Consider the following 26,138-nt stretch of genomic DNA (forward strand, 5'->3'; position numbering starts at 1 on the left):
TATGTAAGTGAACTCAAGCAGCTAGGGAGAAACTGCAAAAAGCCAGTCAAACACCATGAGTAAATCTAGGCACGCACTAGAGGGAAGAGTGGAGTTCTCAACAAGCTTTTGTACCCAGTGGAAGACACCAGGACCTAAAAACAGCCACAGGAAATTTGGCTTGGTTTCTGAGACAAACTGCACTGTATCTCCAGAATATGACATACCAAAATCTGACATGAGCATGGCAAGTAGAGCTGGCTCAAGATTTCTCAGCACCCTAAATCACACACAACATTGCTATACCACACACCCTGCAGCATCTAATCTAAACTTCAAGATGGCACAGTGTGCACTTGTGAACACAGAGGGCTTCTGAGGATCAGTGAGATGAGGGTTGAGGTATGAGCTGAACACATTCAGGTAGGTGAGAGAATGGGAAGATTGAGAGAAAATTAAGTAGTCTATGGGTTTTAAAGCAGGCTCTAGGCTTTTGAAGAGCTGTGGATGAGGATGAAACTTTCTCTTTGCTCAGGTTATAACACCAACCTTATTGCTCACAGGCCTCTTCTCAGCAGTCCTGGCTATCAGGGGAGGTCCCAGTCAATTGGCAGCTAGCAAACATGATGCCCATCTACAAGGGCCAGAGGGCAGACCCGGGAAACTACAGGCCTGTCAGTTTGACCTCAGTGCCAGGGAAGCTCATGAAGCAGATTATCTTGAGAGTCATCATGCAGCACTTGCAGGGCAAGCAGGCGATCAGGCCCAGTCCACATGGGTTTATGAAAGGCAGGTCCTGCTTGACAAACCTGATCTCCTTCTATGATAAAGTGACGCGCTGGGTGGATGAGGGAAAGGCTGTGGATGTGGTCTACCTTGACTTCAGCAAGGCTTTTGACACCGTCTCCCACAGCATTCTCCTCAAGAAACTGGCTGCTCTTGGCTTGGACTGGCGCACGCTTCGTTGGGTTAGAAACTGGCTGGATAGCCGGGCCCAAAGAGTTGTGGTGAATGGAGTGTGTCGATCTGCTTGAGGGTAGGAAGGCTCTGCAGGAGGATCTGGATAGGCTGGACTGATGGGCTGAGGCCAAGTGTATGAAGTTCAACAAGGCCAAGTGCTGGGTCCTGCACCGGGGGCGCAATAACCCCAAGCAGAGCTACAGGCTGGGAGATGAGTGGTTGGAAAGCTGCCAGGCGGAGAAGGACCTGGGAGTGATGGTTGATAGTTGGTTGAATATGAGCCAGCAGTGTGCTCAGGTGGCCAAGAAGGCCAACAGCTTCCTGGCTTGCATAAGAAGCAGTGTGGCCAGCACGGCTAGGGAAGTGATTGTCCCCCTGTACTCAGCTCTGGTGAGGCCGCACCTCGAGTACTGTGCTCAGTTTTGGGCCCCTCACTACAAGAAGGACATCGAGGTGCTTGAGCGACTCAAGAGAAGGGTGACGAAGCTGGTGAGGGGTCTGGAGAACAAGTCTTATGAGGAACAGCTAAGGGAGCTGGGGTTGTTCAGCATGAAGAAAACGAGACTCATTGCGACCTTATTGCTCTCTATAGGTACCTTAAAGGAGGCTGTAGTGAGATAGGGATTGGTCTATTCTCCCATGTGCCTGGTGACAGGACGAGGGGGAATGGGCTTAAGTTGCGCCAAGGAGTTTTACGTTGGATGTTAGGAAGAACTTCTTTACTGAGAGGGTTGTGAGGCATTGGAACAGGCTGCCCAGGTAAGTGGTGGAGTCACCATCCCTGGAGGTCTTTAAAAGACATTTAGATGTAGAACTTAGGGATATGGTTTAGTGGTGGACTGTTTAGTATTAGGTCAGAGGTTGGACTCTGTGATCTTGTGATCTCTTCCAACCTAGATGATTCTGTGATCTTTGCTCCTGGCATCCAGGGATCTGCAGTTCCCTTATATTGCACCTGAAACAGGCTCAAGACACTGTCTTATATTTTGAAAGATGGACAGGTGTGTCAAGATTTTCTTTCAAAATAACATACAAAATCAACGATCTATCTGCATGGCCTCCAAAACTAAAAAAGACTGAGACAGTAGAATCTACTTTAGAAAGCTCTGAAATCCACCTTTGCAAGCTTCGTAAAAAATATGAGAATGAAGCAAGTATCTGTAAAGGACAAAGGGGCAAGAAGGGGGAATTACGCATCTCGTTTCATGAAATTCCCTCCATTTTCATGAGATCCACCTGCTTCTACCCTAGCTGAGTATTCGTGGAAATTCCAAACCACTGGAGGAAGCAAGAAGCAAACAAGCAGTCTCCTCTCCTGGTGCTGCAGCTATGCAGCCAAGTAGCTACCCTGAGACCAGAGCTGCTTGCTTAGATCCTCCTAGACCCTCTAGAAATACGGGCAAGGCTTGGTAGCCTCAGCAGAAATGCTGCTCTTTGAAGGTACCTGAAAAAAACACTGGGCCCCAGGAAACCTAAACTTTTGACAGAACATTTTTTCTGTGCACTAAACAAGGTTATGGACTGGATCATGTGACTGACAGGTAAACAAATATTAGAACAAACTGCAAGAAGATTTGAAAATCTGCTCTTTAGGGGCATAAGGTCTACAAAAAGTCAGCTGGCAAACAGACACATGGTGGTGGTTTTATCGTGCCAGGCAGCTAAACACCACAACTGCTCTCTCACTCCCCCTCCTTAGATGAGGAGGGGAAGAAGTAAAGTAAAGAACAACTCACAGGTTGAGATAAAGATAACTTAATTAAAGTGAAATAATAATAATAATTAAGGAAAGATTATTATTAACAATTTAACTAAAGGGAAAAAAGGGAAAAGGAAAAGGGAAGGGGAAAAGGAAATAAGGGAGGAAAACAAACAAAACAAGTAACGGCTATGTGGAAGTGCAGAGAAAAGAAATTACTCTCTACTTCCCACAAATGAGCGATGCTTGACCACGTCGTTGAAGCAGGGCCTCAACGCACATAGCTGGTGTTCGGGAGGAGGCCCAACGTTTTCACGAGAGCCCATCCCTCCCTTCTTCCTGTTTCCACCTTTTATTGCTGAGTGTGACATCATATGGTATGGAACATCCCTTTGGTTGGTTTAGGTCAGCTGCCCTGGTGATGTTTCTCTTCTCACTTTTTTGCCCACCCCCCTAGGAGGGTTAGAGAGAGTCCTGATGCTGCGCAAGCACTGCTCAGCAGCAGACACAACACTGGTGGGATACCACTGCTGTTCTAGCTACAAGTGCAGAGCACAGCACTGTATGGGCTGCTGCAGGGAAAGATAACATCCCAGCCAGACCCAGTACACATGTAGACAGAAAGCTAATGAGGACTGCCTGGAAATGCAGAGAGAAGCAGCACAGGAACTCTGCTCAGTAGTGTAAAGCAATAGCAGTCCTGGCTTTTCCAGGCATCTGCCCATACAATAACTATCATGTCACTAACAAAGGCAGCTCTGCATCTAGTGCCACTGAATCTGGACTACAGGAAAAATAAACTATTATCTTTCCAGTTTACCAAGTAGGAATCCCAGTAAGGGGATGCCTATGTTCACTCAGCTCTCCAACTATGAGCACTGGCAGTATTGCTCATCATCCAGCACTGAGTTATCACAGGTACAAATATGTTCTTTTAAATGAGTCCTTCCCCCATTTAACCACTGCTTTACTTTGATTTCAAATTAGAGAACAATTGAAAGTTGGCTTTATCTTCCCCAAACATTTATCACATGCCTCCTAGTTGTCCTCTTGTCCAAGTCCATTACCAGCATTATGTCAATGTTTTGCCCCCAGTATGCTGAAGCTCTCAAGTGCTTTTTGTTCACTGTGTATGCTGGTTTTCATGTTCTTTATAAAGCATTTGACATACTAAAGTGTTTAAGATGCAAAGAGTAGAGGTGGCTAGTCTTTGTTTGTCCAGTTCTGCGCAGTGTTAATTAAACCTGGCCCCTACTACTACAGGGTACTTTCCGCTTGTGGTTGGAAGCAGACTGTATGGGCAAGTAGGAGCTGTTTCTTTTCAATATGTGAAAATGATTTGCTGGCAAGAGATGCTATGAGGAACTGTGGCTCCTTTTGTACTTTACACATTTCTCTTGGATTTCATGGGGCTCTCTTTTTATCCCTAAGATCATTACTCAGCCTCTGTAGAAAAGTGAGAACACAATTACAGCACATGGGTTTCAACCTTGGCAACAAATACCTCAAATGCACTAGTGAATAGGGAATTCACTTAGCTTTACTGACCTTCCCCTGCATCTTAAACCGTGTTTAGAATTCTCCTTTTCCTGCCCTACATATGTGACATGGCTACATTCTGACAGATTTTGCATCCAAGCAAAATATTGCAATACTGGAGCAGTTTATGTTTTCATTCACACAGAGGTATGCCCAATAGCCATGCCCCACAGCTGGATGTAATAAGAAACACTGGCTCAGGCAGAACTGTTAGTACTGTTCCTCATAGCTTTCAGGTGCACACGGTAGTCCAGGAAAGAGTGCCCCTTCAGGTTGCTCTGCCCAGCTCTCTCTTAGCCTTGGGGAAAGTAATGCCATAGCAGGCTCTGCAAGAACAGGGTGTGAAGAGGATGCTAGGTCACAGCAGAAGCACATACACACACGATACTGCAGAAGATTTCTCAGAGAATGGGGCACCTGTCCAGTCTAGCCCATGGTCTGTAAAAATGTTCTGATATCTTCTGGCACAAGAAGCAGTGCATTAAAAGCAAGTCATTATCACTTCTGTGCATACAGAGAGAATTACTCCAGTTGGCAGCTCTTGAAAGGCTCTTCAAGAAAGAGAAAGAGCCCACTGCAGTATTTTTAAACAAAATGTCTCCCTGGGATTGTTTTTTTGGCTCTATTTCTTTAAAAAGAAAAATTGGGAAGCAAGCATTGCATTATTTTTTTTTTCCAACTAGTTACAGCACATGTGCTCCATACCACTCCTTTTTTAGATTGCGGAAAGGTAGTATGCACTGTTTTGCCAAGTAGGTGACTTTTTAAACAGCAGCACAACACTGACTGTGTGTGTTCACAAGTAATTTCCTTCTACTGGTCCCGTCAAACTGCAAAATACTGAGACAGAGACATGAACTTCCACTGGCAACTGTCACTCAACAGTTTCTGCTGCTAAAAGGAGAATTTTTTGAGGCTCTCTGCTGAAGTTTTCAGGATGTCTTGGGCCGCATGTAGTATTCATTTATCTCCATATTAATACTTCCATGTGATACCTGAAGGTAAGTGGAAGACTTGTCATCTTTGCAATTCTTTACCATCTGTGACTGGCAAAACGATGTCAATGTTAAAAAATGAAGACTCAATAGACAATCTAAAAATATTACTGACTCCTGAAATACAGGAGTCAGTACTAAATGCAAAAATGTCACAAAAAGGGGCTTTTATCCTACTGTCAAAATGAAGAAAACCAAAAACAAGCCCAAGAGCGACAACAAAAGGCAGTGTGCATTTCAGCATTCAGCTGCAACACAAGACTAAAGCTTGACTGCACAGCTTCACTGAAACTCCTCAGGTGGTTGGTGACAGCTGTAACAGGAACTAGTTACATTCCCATCCAGTTTGCAGTATTGAGCCCATTCAAGTAACCCCTGCAGTTCTGAGCACAGAAAGCGCTTAGTTGCTCTTGTACATTGATCTGTTATACATGCCAACCATCCCACACTTCAGCAGTAACTGGGGGTTGCAGGTTTCCCCAAGAACTCGGGAGAAGCTTTAAAATCACTACCACAAAAGAGACCAGATATCATTGCCATGCTAGCACCCCTCCCTAGCCTCTAACAACCCTTTGTTTACTCCACTGCCTTCTTGGAAGAACAGTTAACTGAATTTCTTCATTTCCATTGACAGATAGGTTGATTGTGCCACAGTAAAACTCCCATGCTCAAGGAAGGGGATAAAAATGCAAGAGACTGAGAGGTCACTTAATTACCTTATTCTCCCACTACCATTAGTGATGCTTTGTTCAACTTTTAAGTAACGAAGTTGCTTTGTAAATAACACAAACAAAACCTTCCAGCCCAGGAATACAATGCATTGACCATATGAGGTCTGAAGATATAGTATCATTGACTCTGGTGATTACTACTCAAATGCAGTGAATTTACAATAGCTGGCAGAGAGTTTTTTATTAATTAAGCAGCAGAGACAGCTCTTCACATCTTTTTCAGAGATTGTGTCACCAGATCATATTAAACATCCTAGAACTGTTTTTAATTTTACCAAAGGTGTTAAGTTACACCTTTTGCTGTTCAAACCAATTTTTTTCTTTATAAATTCAAAGAAAAACTTCAATATTAGACTAAAGAGCTGTAGAAGGCAACATAGCCCAGATGCAGATTTCCATAAACATGTCTTGACATTATTCTCTCCTTGTTGTATGTAATGTCATGCTATGTGCACAAAATGGCTTTGTGAGGCCTGACTCTTCGGAGCACAGATCCATTACATTCTAGAGCTTCTGGTATACTCTACTCCAGCAATTTAGGCACTAAAGTTGGTAGGAGAAAGAATTAAATGAAGTATATTCAAAAAATTTTCAGGCTATTTTTCATCATTTTAAGTCTATTTGGATTTACACACACTTTTGAGGTCATTCCCCACCTCCCTTGCCATTAACCTCTCCTATTAAGTAACGTTTTAACTAATGTTTTAGTACGAGGCAATATATTTCAGTATTTTTCAGGCTAAAACATGAACTTTTACAAAATAAACAATTTCAGTTCTGAATACAATAACATAGCCTCTCCCCATGCATTCTTAAATCAGGATAGAGTACGACAAGCCTATTCCACAACCCAAGTAACTATCTTTAAAGATCTAATGAACTGTGACTGCCTGAAAACAAGATTAGACATATGACATGTTATGTTTTTAACAGGTACAGAAAAACTGAGAGCAAGTGGAAACTATACAGCAAAAGAGACCCAGCTATCAGTATACTCAGACAAAATGCCAGAGCTGCCAACATAAATAGTAAATATAAGATTTCTAAAATCCTAGGGGAATACCTCTACAAAAGAGTTTTAAAGAAGAGAAAAACTACAAAAAGTCCCACAGACAGAATTTTTGGAAAAGTTTAATTTGCTTAGCTACGCTGCCACTGAATGTGTATTAGCTCAAGATGGATCACATTGGAAAAAAATCCCACTATGTTTTTTTCCCTTCCTAAGCACTGCAGTTTTGTCTGCCTTTGTGTATGTAAACATGCATACATGAATGTATTACTGTCTGGTTGCTGAGGAGTTTCTTAATGGCATCACTTTTTTTTTTTTTTTTTTTTTTTAATGAAAACAAACACTGCAAACAGGGTTTAAAACCATCAATATCAGTGACCTGCATGAGCCCCTTATTCTCAGGTGGTGCTGGTGGATCTCAAGCTGATTTACTTACCAGCTGTGTAATTCTGCAAAAGCAGCTTTGATCTTCTTCACTGAATTATCTACTTCCTCTTTGATCATCATGCGGTATCTAGTTAGAGAAACAGTGCAACGCTGCAAATCTTTTACTGATTTCTCAATGTTTGGCCCTAAAATAGAAAACAAAAACAGCACAAAGTCGGAAAGGTGTTTTTGACTTTTCTGAATGAGGAAGAATGAATAGCTCAACATGTTTTTTGCCCACATTAAGATGAAGTCACAGAATCACAGAATTTCTAGGTTGGAAGAGACCTCAAGATCATCGAGTCCAGCCTCTGACCTAACGCTAACAGTCCCCACTAAACCATATCCCTAAGTTCTACATCTAAATGTCTTTTAAAGACCTCCAGGGATGGTGACTCCACCACTTACCTGGGCAGCCTGTTCCAATGCCTCACAACCCTCTCAGTAAAGAAGTTCTTCCTAACATCCAACGTAAAACTCCTTGGCGCAACTTAAGCCCATTCCCCCTCGTCCTGTCACCAGGCACATGGGAGAATAGACCAATCCCTATCTCACTACAGCCTCCTTTAAGGTACCTATAGAGAGCAATAAGGTCGCAATGAGTCTCGTTTTCTTCATGCTGAACAACCCCAGCTCCCTTAGCTGTTCCTCATAAGACTTGTTCTCCAGACCCCTCACCAGCTTTGTCACCCTTCTCTTGAGTCGCTCAAGCACCTCGATGTCCTTCTTGTAGTGAGGGGCCCAAAACTGAGCACAGTACTCGAGGTGCGGCCTCACCAGAGCTGAGTACAGGGGGACAATCACTTCCCTAGCCGTGCTGGCCACACTGCTTCTTATGCAAGCCAGGAAGCTGTTGGCCTTCTTGGCCACCTGAGCACACTGCTGGCTCATATTCAACCAACTATCAACCATCACTCCCAGGTCCTTCTCCGCCTGGCAGCTTTCCAACCACTCATCTCCCAGCCTGTAGCTCTGCTTGGGGTTATTGCGCCCCCAGTGCAGGACCCAGCACTTGGCCTTGTTGAACTTCATACACTTGGCCTCAGCCCATCGGTGCAGCCTATCCAGATCCTCCTGCAGAGCTTTCCTACCCTTGAGCAGATCGACACACGCACCTAACTTGGTGTCATCTGCAAACTTACTGAGGGTGCACTCAATGCCCTCATCCAGATCATCGATGAAGATATTAAAGAGGACTGGCCCCAGCACCGAGCCCTGGGGAACGCCACTAGTGACCGGCCTCCAACTGTATTTGACTCCATTCACCACAACTCTTTGGGCCCGGCTATCCAGCCAGTTTCTAACCCAACGAAGCGTGCGCCAGTCCAAGCCAAGAGCAGCCAGTTTCTTGAGGAGAATGTTGTGGGAGACGGTGTCAAAAGCCTTGCTGAAGTCAAGGTAGACCACATCCACAGCCTTTCCCTCATCCACCCAGCACGTCACTTTATCATAGGAGGAGGAAGGAGATCAGGTTTGTCAAGCAGGACCTGCCTTTCATAAACCCATGTGGACTGGGCCTGATCGCCTGCTTGCCCTGCAAGTGCTGCATGATGACTCTCAAGATAATCTGCTCCATGAGCTTCCCTGGCACTGAGGTCAAACTGACAGGCCTGTAGTTCCCCGGGTCTGCCCTCCGGCCCTTCTTGTAGATGGGCATCACGTTTGCTAGCCGCCAGTCAACTGGGACCTCCCCTGATAGCCAGGACTGCTGATAAATGATGGATAGTGGCTTGGCCAGCTCCTCTGCCAGTTCCCTCAGTACCCTCGGGTGGATCCCATCCGGCCCCATTGACTTGCGCACATCCATGTGCCATAGCAGGTCACCAACCATTTCCTCATGGATAGTGAGGGCCACATTCTGCTCCCCATCCCCTTCCACCAGATCAGGGTACTGGGTATCCAGAGAACAACCGGTATTGCCGCTAAAGACTGAGGCAAAGAAGGCATTAAGCACCTCAGCCTTCTCCTCATCTTTTGTAGCAAGGTTTCCCCCCGCATCCAGTAAAGAATGGAGATTCTCCTCAGTCCTCCGTTTTGCATTGATGTATTTGTAGAAGTCCATCAGCCCAGATTTTCCATAGTTGTTCTTCTGTGCTCTTCAATTCTTAAACATGTATGTTCATATTCATTAACCCAAATCATGTAACTGTTAAAATAGCCATGATAATTCAAATAATTTTACTCTCACTTTCCAACACATCTCTTCCTCACATTTGCTTTTTTCTTAGAGACACCAGCTTTCTGATCACCTTAGTACACAGCGACTGAACAAAGGGACTTGCTTTACCTCTTTTTTTGACTGAATCATCTGGCTTTGTTTCAGGTTGGGTTATAGCATTGGGTGATTTAACTGAGGAAGATTTTGACTTTGGCTTGCTTAGGTTACTCTGGTGCTGAACTGTTGACCGAAGAGGCTCGTGCTGTTCTACTCCATTCATAGTCTTCGAGCTTAATTCTACAGATACTTTCTGCTGTTCATGTTCTTTGTCTGCAATAGAATATTAAGGTACAAGAAAGAGAGTTAACCAGATTCTCTAGCAGGTCTTGACTCCCTGTAGAAAAACATCACACAAAAAGCAGCAACTGAAGATGTTCAAGACAGAGAAAGATGGAATAATGGCAAGAGGTAGAACTAAATTAAATGTAATAAAACCACATATCCTCCCCTATAATTTTCTAGCACATTAGAAGGAAACACCAGCTTTTCTGCATTTCTCCTTTCTGCTCCCTGAAGTCCCTTCCATACAGCCAAGATTCTATATCTTGGAAGGACCTCATCTCACAGACTGAGATGGCATTAGCAAGGCTTCAGCCTCATGTTCCTCATGGGGAAGAAAGCATAACAGGCTGTCAGCAGAGACCTGGCTGTGATCCTTCCATGCTGTGGGCTGTCTGAAAGCAACAGTGAAATGCTGACAGTAACATTAACTTGAAAGGGAAGGAATGAAAAAAAAATATGACTGACAATGGCAAAACAAAGGAGATTACAGCACCAAAGGGACCAATGTGAGACAGGTATTCTTTGGACTCACTTCAGCATTTCAAATGGCTTTAGCAGTGTTTGATTTGCTCAAAAACTTTGAAGACCCTGCTTCTGGCCTCTGAGGGATCCTGTTCACCCTTCTAGTCTATTTAGTTCTATGTATGTTTCATAATATATATAGGCTGCTTTTGTCCTTAAGTTAGCTGCAAGACCAGAATTCTAGCACAACTGAAAGCATTGTAGATTTTTTTTTTTTTTTTGTATCTACACTACACAAATTCCCAGGAATTTATTTTACTTCTGAAAGGTAAACTTCCAAAATATTAAAATTTTACCTCTTTCTCTCAATTTCCCTTCCATTCTCTCTCTCTACCTCCCTAATCTTTCATTCTCTGTTCATAGAATGGTCAATTACTAGTTTTCACATATGCCTAAGAGTTTTTAAAAAAATAAAGTTATGGTAATATGTATTATCTTTGTCAACTGTAAAAACGAGAAAAAATCTGAGGCTCTTCTTGCCCTTTGTATGTATAAATCTGGATTGTGTCACACAAAAGAGAAAAAAAAAGGAAGACAACCCCAATACTAGAGGAAAAGATCACAGACAGCGCGGGTATGAGTTCTTGCATTCAGGTCTGTTATGCCCTAAAAAACACTTCATGTGCACGGACAAATCAATCTAGGCATCTTTATTGATGCACGTGTCATTTAAAAAAGCACCTCTAAGAAATTTGACATGGCAGATGGATTGTATATAATTATCACATAATATGGAGGAAGAGAGCAAACAAATCTTTACATGTTGCAAAATAAGTTGTAAGAATACTTTTAATATTATGGAAATGCAGAATATTCCTGCTTACAGCATATTCTATCCAAAGTAAGTATGAGTTTTTAGCAAGGGTATTGAGTATCTCTGACCTTCCACCCAGTTCTTAGGACAAAATTCTTGGTACGTAGTTCTGCAATTTGGCTTTTCTGTGTTACTGAGTGTTTATTTAATTGTACAGAGGTTGGCACCCCTGAAGTCCTCTGGAAGCAGCGGAGAATTCATTTCAGGACAATTCTCTATTTGGGACGTTGCCTTAAGATGAGTTTCAACAGCTGTATTGCTATCATGGAAAAAGGGATTTCAAGGAAAATTATTTTAATGCAGTCTTATGTACTGCTTAAGACACAGGAAGAAAATGCAGCAGCAATAATCTGACACTCCCTAGGTGTCAGAAGTTTGAAACGTGAAGAGCTGAAACATCATTGAGTACTGACAGCAATTAAAGAAAACACGAGATTTACAAAATGACACTTAAAAGCAAAAACTTTCAGAGTTTTTCACTCAGAAAAGGTTTGTTTTCATTGGTATTACTGTAATCATAACTCTGTATCTACTGGAGCCCAACAAGGAAGAACTTTGTTACTGTCCCCCAGAGCTTCAGAATCAGTATCTAGACCCTCACAGAAACACATACATACTTTGAAGCTATCAGAGTGTCTTCCCCCAACACTAAGGCCTTCCTTTCCCTCCTACGGAAAGCCAGTGGAGATACACTGTGACTAGTCAGTTCAGGGAAGGTAAGAAAAAAACGAACAAGTCTGAAGAAGGCAATAAAGAAATTCTGTAACGTGCATCAGACCCATACAGCCTAAAAATTATTGTCCTAGATAAGGGACTTGATCACTTCTGTCAACATCTAACACTTTCTAACCCCGTATTCTTCTGTATTTATATCATAATAGTCTGCATCAGCTGGGCCTCTCTAATTACAATTTGTACCTTTTCTCTTAAAAAAAGAAAAAAACAACAAAACATTTTTTGCAAGGATACATGTTGCAAGGCCTTCTGTGCCCAGATCTACTTGTATGGCTTTAATTAATAAATACATTTTACACAAACGTCTTTTTGATTTCCTTTCATTATGTTCTACTTTGTGGCAATAAAAAAAAAACAACTATGCTATTTATGTAAATGGGCTTTTCTATTGCCAATTAAAAAGGTGTCTTGTGCCAGATGAACTAACCTGTGATTTCTGGACAGACCGGCACTGATGCTACAAATCTTGAGCCTTTGTTCTCAAGAGAAGCAGCTTCCAGTTTCTCATTGGCAGAATCGCTGCAAGAGTTGTCCTTAGAGCATCCATTCAGATGGCAGCCATATACTCCCTGGGGCTCTTGAGATGCCTTCTCAGGCCCATCATTCTTATTTTTAGGATCCTTATTGCCCTGGTGCTGTTTAGATTTGCTTCTTTTTCTCCTATTGTTCTAAAATTGAGAAATATTGCAAGAACAGACATTACACACTGCAGCTCCTATAAGCTCAACATATAAATATAAACATAAAATCATCAATACGCTTAAAATGTCATGCAAGTGGCATTCAGTGTAATGCTATTTACAGCCCATTGGTGTTATATAATGCATTTTGTCTGTTTAGCTGAAAATAAGAATGGCTTCAAATAAAAACTAAAGACCCAAACTGTTTTTCCTCCTCCCTCCACACAGAACAATTACAATGCAAAATAGTAACAGAGCCTGTGCTAAAATAATGCTCAAAATATTTACAGTCAACTTGCACAAACAGTTCCTAACCACAAAGGGCACATCCACTCAGTAACACAGACAATCTCTGAAGGCATCTGTCTTGTCAAATTATGGTGGCTTTACCCTGCTGGGCAGCTGAGCTCCACCACAACTGCTCTGTAACTCCCCTCCTCAAAGAAAAAGTGAGAGAAAATATGATGGAAAGGGTTCAAGGGTTAAGACAAGATCACTCACCGATTATTGTCATGGACAAAACAGACTCAGCACAGGGAGATTTATACAATCTATTGCCTATCACTAGTGGATTAGAACAGTGAGAAACAAAATCAAACTAAAACCACCTTCTCCCATACAATCCTTTTCTACACTCTCCCTGAGTGGCGCAGGGAAATGGGGGCTGTGGTTAGTCCCTGATGCTTTGTCTCCGTCGTTCCTTCATAGTCTCTCTTTTGCCCTGCTCCACATGGGGTCCCTCCCACAGGATGCCATCCTATCCTGTGAGAGGTTACCACAGGCAGCAGCTCTTCAAGAGCTGTTCCCACATGGATCTGTAACACAGGGTCCATCTGTCAGGAGCAAACTGCTCCAGCACGGGCCCCTCACGGGCAGCAGCTCCCCCCAGGCCCCCTGCTCCTGCATAGGCTCCTCTCCACGGGCTGCAGCTCCGGCCTGGGGCCTGCTCCTGCGGGGGCTCTCCATAGGCCGCAGCCTCCTGCTCCACGGGGGGCTCCTCCACAGGCTGCAGCGTGGAGACCCTGCTCCATGTGGAACCCATAGGCTGCAGGGGGACAGCCTGCTTCACCAGGGGCCTCTCCACAGGCTGCAGGGGAACTTCAGCTCTGGCACCTGGAGCACCTCCTGCTTTCCTTCTGCACTGACCTTGGTGTCTGCAAGGCTGTTTCTCACTCTCCTACCTACTGTTGTGCAGCAGTCCTCCCCTGCCCTTTCTTAAATCTGCTCACAGAAGCCCAACCAGCATCGCTCACTGGCTCAGCTCTGGCCAGCAGCATGTTCCCATGTTCCTTTTGGAGCCATCTGGAGTTGGCTCTGATCTGATGTGGGGCAGCTGCTGGGCTCTGCTCACAGAGGCCACCCCTGCAGTCACCCTGCTACCAAGCCCTTGCCATGTAAACCAAATAAAGAAGTATAATGTGACCAGAGGACAGGTTAGCCACTGATACTGTGGTTCTCCAAAGTGGTGCCTCCAGGACTGCAACTCACAGGGCAGCCTCCCGGCACAGCTCAGAATGTATATCCTAAACATATACTTAAAGTATCTGACTTGAGAGCTTCCCTAATATGTGACCTCTAATTGATGACTACTATGCATATATTATTCTTACATCCAGCAGAAAAACCTCTAGCATTAAGTGGCTGTTACTCTGCAGGATACAATAGCATATTAGAAGTGCTTGTGGTGCACATGAGCTGTTTTAGGATTCATTCTGTACTTGTCTAGAGCCTGGCTTCCACAAACACATGCTGTCCAAGAAACTCGCTCTGAACACTGAGCAAGAGAGACAGCAACAGATGAACAAGATTAAAAATAATGCACACATTTGGTTTCAAGTATTCCGAATACAAGCATGGATGAAGTCATCTATGTCACCTGTGTTAGCAAAGGCAGACAAAATAAAACTACTACATTTAGCTACAGATGGCTGATAAGTAGTCCAAATGTTTTGCTTCTCAAGAGCAAGATCTTACCTTCTTTTTCCCTGTCATATTCCATTCTTTTAGAACCTGAGTTGCACTGCCTAGGGAAAGAAAAGATAAAACATTTCAACAAAAGCTCTGCTATGAAAAAGCATCAATGTGTTCAGGAACAATTTCTAGCCTCCTTCCTGGGCAGCATTTCCATGTGTTGCAAGTTTTCTCACGTTGGGAGAATAAAATGAGAACTGCTGCCTCTCCTTTTTACTTACCAGTTTTAGCTGATTACACTATGCATAGTGGACAGGCCACTTAACACTACTGCTTTTTATGCTCTTCATTTCACAAAGTAATTAAGTGGGTGCCTAACTTGAAGCACTAGCATAAGCTTCAGGGAAAAAAAAACAAACACAACAATGCTCAAATTTCTTGCCTAAAAGGAAGACATCTCAGTAAACTTGTATAACACTAGGTAAACACCAGTATATTTTCTTGAACACATCTACAAAGGAGCTGAACAGAACTTCTGCTTACGCCCATTTAGGTAAATACTAACATGACAAATAAAACATTTTAACTGCTTTTTTTTTTTTAAACTCAAATTTCACATAAAGATACAAAACGCATAACAAAAACAGCACCTGCATGCCACTCCAGATTCAAAGCAAGATAAGCTCTGATCTCAGAAAACTGAATTTGAACATTTCTTGATTCAGCCTGCAGCAATTCTGAGAGTGATATTAAATGGATGTAGCTCAGCCTTTGCACTCAGCATAGCTGTCCCCATGTTTTTCACTGTACGTAGCAACAGGTTCTCTGTGATTGTAAAATAGTTTCATCTTAGCAATTTTCATCACTCATGTGAAAATACATTTGAAGTGCTATTTATATTTAGTCTATTCACAGTGGCTGCTGAATGGACACACTTTTCTGTTGCCATTTCACTCAGTGCTTAAACAACTCTGGATTTTGTCTTTGAAATAAGGGTGCACTGTTTCCAGATGGTGACAAATATTGGCTGTTGTCAAATACTCATTTGCAAAGACTTCTAAACTCAAGGCACAAGGATGATCAACTAAATTACATTTAAACAAAGACTGTCTGAACTCAGGTTATACTACCTTGCACTTTTTTTAATACTTTTTTTTTTTTTTTTCTAAAAAAACTCTTGCAAGGCTTGGTTTTTATTTTTTCCTTGTAGCAGAGGATATGTGGCTAGAAAAGCACTTCCCCTCAATACCCTTAAGTTATTTGATATTGCTGAATGAGAGAAATACTTTTTCACTTTTGATTTGCACTGAGGTACCAGTGCCTTTTGTCTTGAAACAAAAATGCACTGTCCCTCTCTGCTGGAAAACTTCAAGTAGTTTGGGAAACATCTGAAGTGTTGGAACAAGAGCCTCTGGGACACACATGCAACTCTGGGATTCTGTAATGCTTTAAGTTTTTTTTTTTTTTTTTTTTTTTTTTTTTTTTTTTTTTTTTTTACTAAAAATAAAGGAAGTTCTGCTGGCATTTGAGGAGGGCATTGGAATAGCAGACACCATGAGACTTCTCACACACTTATGGGAGGCAACACAAGGTTTGAAGTCATTGGGAACAACTCAAAGACCACAAATAAGCAACAGTAACGTAAGACAATTAACTGAATGAAAGGAACTTAATGAATTAACCATGTAGCAACTCTCCACTACTTTCCTCAGGATATATATTACAGGAAAATAAAGTTACTATTAAATGCATCACATTTTTCCTTTGCACTTGTGTCCACCTGCACACTCTGATTTCAATAAACCTTTCAGAATATGTCTATGCACTACCTGAATCAAGAGGCACCATATAGATCTGGTGCATTTGTGAATAGTCCAGTTTGCCTGCACCTGATTTCTGCATATCTTTGTGATTCCAAGTACACGATGTTTTTGACTGCTACATTTCAGTAAATTAATCCAAACCAAAATCAAAACTACTCTGAATTAAAATAGATAAGCAATTTGGTGAAATACCCATAATGATTCTGTAAGTTTCAGCATCACCAAGCTGTATGTGCAGCCTCAGGGTCCACTTGCTTTTTAAGATATACTGGGCTTCTGAGACTACTGAACTTCTAGTACTTTTTAAACCTCCCTCAGACACAAAAATTTCAAGAGGATTTCCTCCTGTTATGTTATAATTCCTGCAAAAAGTTTCTTACAGGCTGCAGGGAATGTTCAAAATCCTTGCCATTACATATTTATCAGTAAAGTGTTATTTAAATACAAGTGACCCTTTACAAGAGACAGTTTTATGGTGCAAAACACAAAAGCCAGATACAGATTTAGAGCATCTCAAATGTGCAATGGAGACTTGGTTCAGCCATTACAAATATCGAGGCTATTTGCAAATTCAGGTTGAGGTTTGAATGTTAACGTATGCATCACGTTCAGAGGTTTAGGGATCCAGTAATCTGATTCAGAACCCTCCCCAATTTGTATTAGTAGTCTATCTTCAGCAGTGAATCATATTCCAACATATTCACTTTAAAGAGCATTAGCTTTCACAGAGAACAAAGAAGGTTGGCAACAAGAATGGCACCCAAAAATGGCAATTTCAGAGAGAAAGATAAACATCCAGGTCGCACTCATATTGTGAAGAAACAAAGATGCAGTCAGAGAGATCAACTACAAAAAAAAAAGTTTTCTGGCAAGGTCACAGTCATCTGAATTTCAACAGAACAAAACAGATTTTGACCCACTACAGACAATGAACACTTTAGCATGCAGTTATGTCTCATGCCTTAGTGAAAAAAGTACACTATACTCACCATCCATAAAAGCCTGAACAGCCTTGTCTACATTGTTATCAAACTGTTGTAACACCAAAACTATTTCATTGTTGCTTTTGTTTGGAACAATTGATCGGATTGCATTGATCTGGAAGGAAAAAAGGGAAGACAGTAATATGCAGGTTTATCACTATCATGTAGAAAACACTGTAACCGTGCAAATGCACGCTTATATAAATGCTTACCATATCCAACAATACTGTTTTATACTGATATGTTCTCCATATCCAACCCATGCAATTAAAGGAAACAATTTTAAGAGACCAAACAGACAACTGGTACCCAGTAAGCCTAAAGCTAAATCCCTCAGTCACACCTGGAGAAATCATTTAACTAAACTGACATAATGTGGCCTTAGGTTTCTTTCTCAAATGTTCTATTCTGCTGTCATGCTACTTAACAAATCATATCACCTATGAAATCTTAGGGTATGTAACTACTTTAAGGCTGTTGTAAGGCCTTGCTACATTGACATTTCAACATGACTCATGCTTTTTTTTTTTTTTTTTTTTAAACATTTGGAAAGTAGTGATATACATGAAAAAAGTCACAGGCTAAAAGGAAGCAGCATTATTTGTAAAAAGTTCTAGTATCTTGTCAGCATAATATTGGTCTGCTGTTCCATGTACATGTGACCAGGAAGCTTGTGCATCAGAATTCTGAAAAAAGGACAAACACTTCCTTGAGAAAACTGTATTGATCATCTGTTATATCCACAGATGATTCTGACACACTATACTTCAATTTCACAATGTTTCCTACTGTTGTATGGTTTTTGTTACTCTTTTACACCAAATGGTCATTCAACCCACCACATTTTAAATACAACATTACTGATGGAATCATGTTGATGGCTTACTTTCTCATGCAATCTACCTGAAAATAAAGATACATGAAACTTAATGATTACATTGTTTTAATACCAGACAAGTTTTAGTAGGTAGTACCAGAAAAACAAAAACAAAAAAAGACTCGATTAAATGTAACTAGCAAAACTAACAAAATACTGATTGTAGTTTGAAAACAACATGAGAATTAGTGTCTAAACCAGTAGAGTTGCTCCCAATCAGTTTTCTAAGCTCTTCAAACTCTCCAGCACCTATTTACTATTAAGACCTTGTTGCACTGCAAATGTTTAACCGGCACCTTTCATTGCCTCTTGGAATATATCCTTGTGTACTTTGTTTAGCGCATCACATTGTCATTTTGCTAATTTCTGTTTATGAAACACTGATTGGCTATTCACCATACTGTGAAATTTAATTGTGAAAACAAACACATGAAGATAGCTCTGTTGCATATAATGGAACTACGCTGGCTTACACAATAGAAGCATTCACATTACCTTGACCCAGCTGTCCAGTTAAATCCTGAGGTAAGAACAGTCTACATGCCCTTTATCGTGTCTCTAGCAGTGGATTCAGACCACTTACATGTAAGTGCTCCAATTTATGACCAAAGTCTTATTTTGCTGTTTTAGGTCAAGTCCATTCCTCAGCCACTGTATTTCCTGTACACCAACGTAAGCCATGACTCATTTAAAGTTCTGTTAGCACACAGTGACTGAGGGCTCTTATGATACCTGCCGGATTTAGCTTCAGCACAACAGAAGGCTGATGCTTGCTTCAGCTCAAGCCACATGGGATCAGGTAATCTCTTTCATTATGTAAAGAAGGCCAATCTCTGACTTCAGCAGACAAATTTAATGTTTCTACTTAATACAATTTACTCTGCTCCTGTCCACCATCCTGTAACTCATCTCTTTGCAGCTTCCCATTTACAATTGGGAACAATTTTAGGTTGGATCTTAGGAAGAACTTCTTTACCGAAAGGGTTGTTAGACATTGGAACAGGCTGCCCAGGGAAGTGGTGGAGTCACCATCCCTGGAAGTCTTTAAAAGACGTTTAGATGTAGAGCTTAGGGATATGGTTTAGTGGGGACTGTTAGTGTTAGGTCAGAGGTTGGACTCGATGATCTTGAGGTCTCTTCCAACCTAGAAATTCTGTGATTCTGTGATTCTGTAATTCCCACAATACATTTCAAGTAGCAAGTTTAACCTTGGCCAACTCAGGCCACAGCCATTATTTACAGAGTACCAAAATTAGCAGCTAGGATGCAGTACAGGAGTCAAATTGCTTGTCTCCTTTTCCAAGGATCCTTTCCAAAGGCCCATCTAATCCTACGTCTACTGCTCCCACCCTATGGCTGAGCAAGGTTTGCCCACAAGCCAGGCTCCCAACCCAAGCGTTAGATGCCTTGGAGCTTCTAGTTAACAAATACTGTGTTGGAAGTTAAGACAGGCTGGGTGAGTATAGCCCCTCATACACTGCAGGCATTCTAGGTGAAAATTACATGAAATGAACAGGATGTGCAGAGAAATCCCCCAAAAATGAGTTTTATTCATTCCCTGATTGTGGGCACAGACGTGCTATTTAATGATAAGGCTGCAACAAGCATGAACTGAGCTGGCTCCATGACAACAGAAACTGTCAAACACACCACGGGGCTGGAGCAGGCCACAAACTGCAGTCCACTTTATATTCAAGCTGGTAGTTACCAAATATTTCCACCACATGGACTGTATCTTATTCTCACAAAAACCTCCCTTCTTCTTTCATAATCATGTGGATCTTCTCTCTACCCACACAGAATTGTAGAATCTTTGCGGCAACTGCTCAAATGCAAAATAGCAAAAGGAAATATTTAGTGTATTCTAACTGTCTAAACATAAGCATGGAAATTTCACATCTTCTAGGTCATCCTGTACTATGAAAGGTCTGAAAGTCTCAAGAAGCATCTGGAAACTACAAACTAAGGCGAAGACCACAGGATGGACCAGGCAACTTGCCATACAGTGCAAACTTCTTAGAGGCATTAAGAAGAACATCTGTTGGGTGGAGAACATCATGGCACAAGAACTCAACCAGACAGATTATGTTTTAGACTACAGAATCCACTGAAGTCTTTCTGTTTGCATTGTATGGTCTTTGACTGTTAAGACACTTTTGATTAATAGAGTTAAAAGCTAAACTGTGCTTCATCTCAGTAGTATGACTAAGTACAAAAAGGGTATGGAAATGTCCTATTTGTGGAGATAACCCCAAAAAGGCAAAATGATGCTCTTAGGGAAGAACATTCACCAATGCAGAGAAAAAAGACTGTGCACATGACCAACACTGTGGACATAGTCCTGTTTCAGTTGGACTAAATTCACTTTAGGGGATGTTTATGTACTGCAGAGCTCAATGGTTTTACTGCCAAAAAACAACAGCCTTTGTTGATTGTCACAGAATACATACATTTATCTTTTCTTTAGAAAATAAAAACTTAAATCTTATGAGAAGCTTCCTCAGCAAATGAGTATCAGGTTGCAAAGCATTCAGAACTTCGGAAATTCTAAACCAGAATTTGATTAACACATTGTTAATCTGTTTCCCTTGTGCACTTATGTTACTGATAGCCAGGATCCCCACTCAATCACTAGTGTTTCTGCTTTCCAGATTTCTGCAGTGACTTACTGAGGATAAGATAAATGAAATAATACAGGTTGGAAATTCTAGTTACAACATTAAGAAAAAAAATACATACATACACTGCTCTGTTCAGAAACAACAAAAACACATAAAACCAGAATTCTAACAGCAGAGAAATCCTAAAAGGTTTTGCTGTGAAATTAAATTGTCTTAAAAACTTTCAAGAACAAAATGAAATAAAGTTGCCATATCTTTTTTTTTTATTATTTTATTTTTATTTTCCCAGAATTTCAAAAACAGGCAGATGTGTGTGTGTGTCAAACATCAGGTTTTCAACATATGCATTGACTAGTTTTCAGCCAAAAACAAACTGGAATTGTTGTATACATACAATGGAGAAAGTCAAATGACAAATGGCTAAAAGTAACAAATTCTGACCTGAAAGTGCATCTAAGAAAAAGACAAAGACATGCTGAGGCAGACAAGGCCATATGACAGCCTTAACCAAGAAACGCAAACATTCTGATATTCTATCTTTTAGTCCTTTTATTTCAGCTTCAAAATAAACGTAGCTTTCTATGTTTGAAGCCAAGGTCTGTTTATACATGCAAAACATTTCCCATATACTTCTGGAAAGGTTCATGAAAACTAAGAAAACGAAACACAATAAAACACCGAAGGGAGAGGTGGATAACCTTCCTGACAGCATAAGCCTAATGCAAATGCACCTACACAGCTGAAAGTCATAAGAAAACCATCATAGGCTGTGATGAATGGAGGTGCAGCAAAGCTCCAAGAATGCTTGACAAATACAAGATGACAAGTGAGATACGTAGGGTAGTGCTGGATGTAAGCTGGATCTATGCAGCACAGCTATACTGGCTCACCTGCTGGTTCGGGTGACACACCTGCCCTTTTACCGGTACAGCTACACACTTCAACTGCTTACAAGTTTCTAGCTGCTTGAGAAATCTGTCACTTTTTAATCCAGGAAACTGTATAGAGTTCATTTTTCCAAAAGGTTGAATAGGTTGTTATCCCAGGGCTGGAGATAAAACCCAACTCTCGTTCTCTAAACTTACAGTAATCAAGCTTACAAAGAACATCCATTTTTTCAACATGTAAGCAACACAGACTGTAGAACTGCAATCATCCAGTATTTCATGACTTCTCACCAATAAACAAATTCCTTTCTAAGAACATTTATCAATGCCATGAAAAAAAGTAGAAGATACAAACAATCTCCTATCATGCAATGATACTATATCAATACCTAACAGTTTGCAAGAACAAACTCACAACATCAAATTTATTTCCCTGTGTATGTGAGAGAACTTTCTCTTACTTGGTGAAACCTGATCTTAGGAAGAACAACAGAGACTACAGGGAAGTCAACTACTCTAACAGTTTTGTGAATCCTGTGTAGCTTCCCAGTCAACTTGTGTCATCATTTTGGATGCCAGACAAGCATTCTGGGACATCAAGAGAATTCAGTACTGTACCTTCAGAACCAAAGATAATTGTGCTGCTAATGTCATCACTAGCTGAGATGCTGTCACAGACACCAGTTACCTTCCTGCATTTTCCTTCGGAAGTGGGAGTATAGTGAACAGAGTTGCAGACCTGATCAAAGCTTTTAATTTGCACTTCTCTTTGTTAGTTTAATGTTAAGACTTTTTTCAAAAATTAACCTTACAAAAACTACATTAAAGGTATCAGAGATCTAAAATACAAAGCCTTGTTCTTGAAAACAACTGTGTATGCTCAAGAACATGAAAAGAAGAACCCTTTGTTCTGTCTGGGCAGACATACTTGACTATTTTTTTGAGACTTACACGTTCTACTATACATATACATAATCTCAGTTAGGACAAATCTTTGGTTTGTCTAAAAAATATTTAGTAATAGGTTACTTCGGAGGAGCATAAGAGAGGAGAGAAGGACACTGAAATTCTAACCTCTCATGGTACCTTACACACTTGAAGTCCTTACAAACATTTACTTCATGAGAGATCCCTGACATGTAAGGCTTAAAAAGAATTAAAGCCTGCCTGAAAGTTGTGACAACAGATCACTTAACTCTGCACCCAGAACCAAGCTAACATTTCTGTGTATTCATCCGAGTCCTTTAGGTTTCCTGTCAAGTTTCAAATGGTTCCCAGGCAACTGCAACAACATGGAATCTGTCCTTGCCTGTTTGCTGCTCTACTCCATCTGCTCCCCCTTGGCATCGTCTCAAAGGGGATGTTTCTGGTGAATAAGTAACATATCCGGGGTTCAGAGAATTTGTTTAAATATTCGTGACATAGTGACAAATTAAGCTTCTTTTCTGAAAGCTCACAGCTGTTCAAAAACCCCTGAACACAGCTGCTCTAATCGCCTTGAAGTTACTATTACAGTCCCTTATTCATTTAAAAGTACTTTCTCTTATGTATTCTTGGTTAGAAACACTAACCCACATCCACCTTCACTTGGTATGAAACATCAAGCTCAACAGATTTCCTCTAAGTAATGAGCTAAATTTATTTCTAAAATATGGTTATCAACAAATACAGACCTTTTCCCACCCTGCTTAATTCTACCACATGTCAGTAGCAGATCTTTATGTACACATACATACTGTATACACCCATAGCAACTGAGGCCAGGTAACAGCGTATGCCACGTTCAACTAGATTACAGCTCCAATTAGGGTCAACCCAAATCCTGCAAGAGGACCAGTGCAGGAGGGCTGTCTACAGAACTCTGCTGGTTTCTATAATTTGTAAGTTTGTCTTTAGTAGATCCCCTGGCTATTTTAAACAGAAAGTGTTTTTTTTTTTTTTTTTTTTTCCCCCCCAAAACACTTAAGGGCAGAATTGTTCAAGGTTTTAAAAAACTCCAATACAAATATATTCCATAAACACACTTATTTATTTATTTATTTTTGCATTAACAGCCTATGTAGGAGACATTTTTCCAAAGGCTTTACTAACTAAATGAGTTCATGACCCACTGAACAAATATTCTTAATGCACCCTTTGAGCAAAATAACAGCTTTGACCATTTCTGCACCTCTCTGTTCACTATATATCCTATTTACCACACCAATACCTTCAGATCACTTATCCCTGTAAGCACAAAACAAATTCTACTTCTTACAGTAATCTACTTTGGGCAAACACCTTGGATTTACAATGTTCCTCCCCCTTCCTCTGCTCAATTTTTTAAACTAATGAAATGGAAAACAGACATTTCAGGATTCATGAAAGAACATTTTTAAAAAGTGTACATAAACAGATTTTGACTCAGTAAAATTTGTTTCACTTAAATAATGGCAGCACTATTTAGAGACATGAATCTGTAATAACCTAAACTAAAGTTAAATGGTTCTTCAACTGACAAAATTGCATTCTGATCAACTTTGCTGGTCTTTGGACTAAATCCATCTACATCAATGCATGGGTGTGGAACAGCTGCAAAGGTCAACCTTACTAAGACCTAGTGAAATCATAGATTGGAAACTATCTGCTTTTTATAATGAGAGTTTTAAAACATATATACTGTTTCCATTCCTTCCACAATGAATCTTATTATTTCCTTGCATGCTGACCATCACTTATGAAAACCGCAGTTATGATGTAATGTAAACAAAACTGAAATCCTCCAACATACATCTGATTAACATTTTCTTCTTGCAGTTAATAGAACAAACCTGCCCATCTACTCCCATAGCCCTGACATTTGAAGTGACAATGAAATGAAGAAGCAAATGCTTCTTGGGAAATCCAGCAAAACTTCACCCCCAACATAATCCCAAGAATATTTTCATTTGAGTATTTTGTTTATTCCAGCTGACATCATATCTTTTTCAAACACAACCAGACATACAATAGAAAAAGATGGGTCCAACAGCAAGTCCTGAAGTTTGAACAATTCCTGGTATTTCTTTGAATCAAAACTAAAAGTCATGTGTCAGAGCTGAATGGATATCCTGGGAAGTGCCTCACATTCATTCACCTCTTGTCAAAACTAGAGATTTAAATTGTTGCAGAAGATGACAAACCGTTTGCATTCCTCACTCCAATTGCTTCTTATCTAGAGGCCCTGTTGTACAGAATCTCAGCACCTCTTCTGTTCATATACTTGGTTAATGCTTGAATAGTTTCATTAATTTTATGGAATTATTTGGGATTTAAGCCAATGAGTTTGACCAGTTTTATCCCTTAATCCACAGAATGTTTGCACTTGAAAGTGCATGATCTGAACTATGTATAACTCCTAGTTTTTAAAGATCTTGATAACAGAAAAGTCCTCAGATATACATTGTTTTTAGATAGAGATGAGGAGAATCAGGGGGCAAGGACAACAGCATAGTGAATGAAGAACACAGCAAGAGGCAGGGGAAAGGGAATTGTTTCAAGAGAGATCCTGATGGTAAACTCCTTGTACTGCTTATACAGGCATGCAACCCTTGCTGCTGCTGAAATGTAGGCTTATGGTATTCCAGAAAGTCTCTGGATTATATGCATGAAAATATGGTAATCAGAACTCTCCTGGCTCCCCACAAGTATCACAGATGCAGAAGCCTCTGCCAACTTTGGAAAATTCCATTAAGATTTCTGACATCGCAGGCCAACATTTATGTGAATCTCTCAGGAAAAAAAAGAAAAAATAGATATTAAATAGAATGCTTGTCCTACTGACTTTATGAACTATTTCAGCTGAAATGTTATGAATAAATTATAGTACCAGTACAAGTACCAGTACTACAGTAGCATTCTCTTGTGACTCAAGTTAGCGGTAAGGTCTTAGAAAACTTGCATGTGTAAGCATCCTAACTTTAGTTAGTAACACTTGAAATGTCTGCCTCAGCCTTACATTATCATTAAAACGGTGGCAGAAATTTTATTTCCTTGAATTACTAGATGCTGATCATGGAGAAAAACATGAGTAGATGTAACAATTTAAAAACAAAGCAATAAAAAACACATTATGCCAAAACTTCATGGGCTCTGTACATTTTTGTTACAGCAAAGCAATGTCTAACTTAAGTAGAAAATTGAGTTCTATTTTTGCCAAAAAAAAACTTACAATAATAAGTATGTGTGTGCAGATGTGATGTACAGCTCTTTTGGCTTCATTCAAGTCCTAGCAGGATCAAAATCTGAAGCATACTATGATTTGCAAGTACAGAGGTAGGAAAGATGGAGACTTGGCAAGGAACAGTATTCAATTCTGTTCTATTTAACAAGACCTGCTCATATTTGTATTGATAACAGTGGGTTTGTGGAGCTCAGCAAAAGTAATTAAGTTTATAAAACTTACCTTTGTTTCTCAGAAATACTAACC

General features: G+C 40.6%; 1 protein-coding gene across 7 annotated transcripts in view; it reads right to left on the reverse strand.

Moving 5' to 3' along the window:
- The window catches only part of SPATS2L (spermatogenesis associated serine rich 2 like), a 146,299-nt gene that overhangs the window by 10,710 nt on the left and 109,451 nt on the right, over positions 1-26,138 (reverse strand). For all 7 annotated transcript variants that reach the window (XM_084523490.1, XM_084523495.1, XM_084523489.1 and 4 more), the window contains 5 exons: positions 17,313-17,421; positions 14,564-14,613; positions 12,337-12,577; positions 9,626-9,826; positions 7,349-7,484 (listed from right to left, as the gene is read on the reverse strand). In XM_084523490.1, coding sequence (XP_084379616.1) covers positions 7,349-7,484; positions 9,626-9,826; positions 12,337-12,577; positions 14,564-14,613; positions 17,313-17,421 — 737 coding nt within the window. The remainder of the gene's footprint in view (positions 1-7,348; positions 7,485-9,625; positions 9,827-12,336; positions 12,578-14,563; positions 14,614-17,312; positions 17,422-26,138) is intronic.

This window comes from Aythya ferina (genome assembly GCF_964211825.1).
Source record: "Aythya ferina genome assembly, chromosome: 6".
Classification (NCBI taxonomy): Eukaryota; Metazoa; Chordata; class Aves; order Anseriformes; family Anatidae; genus Aythya; species Aythya ferina.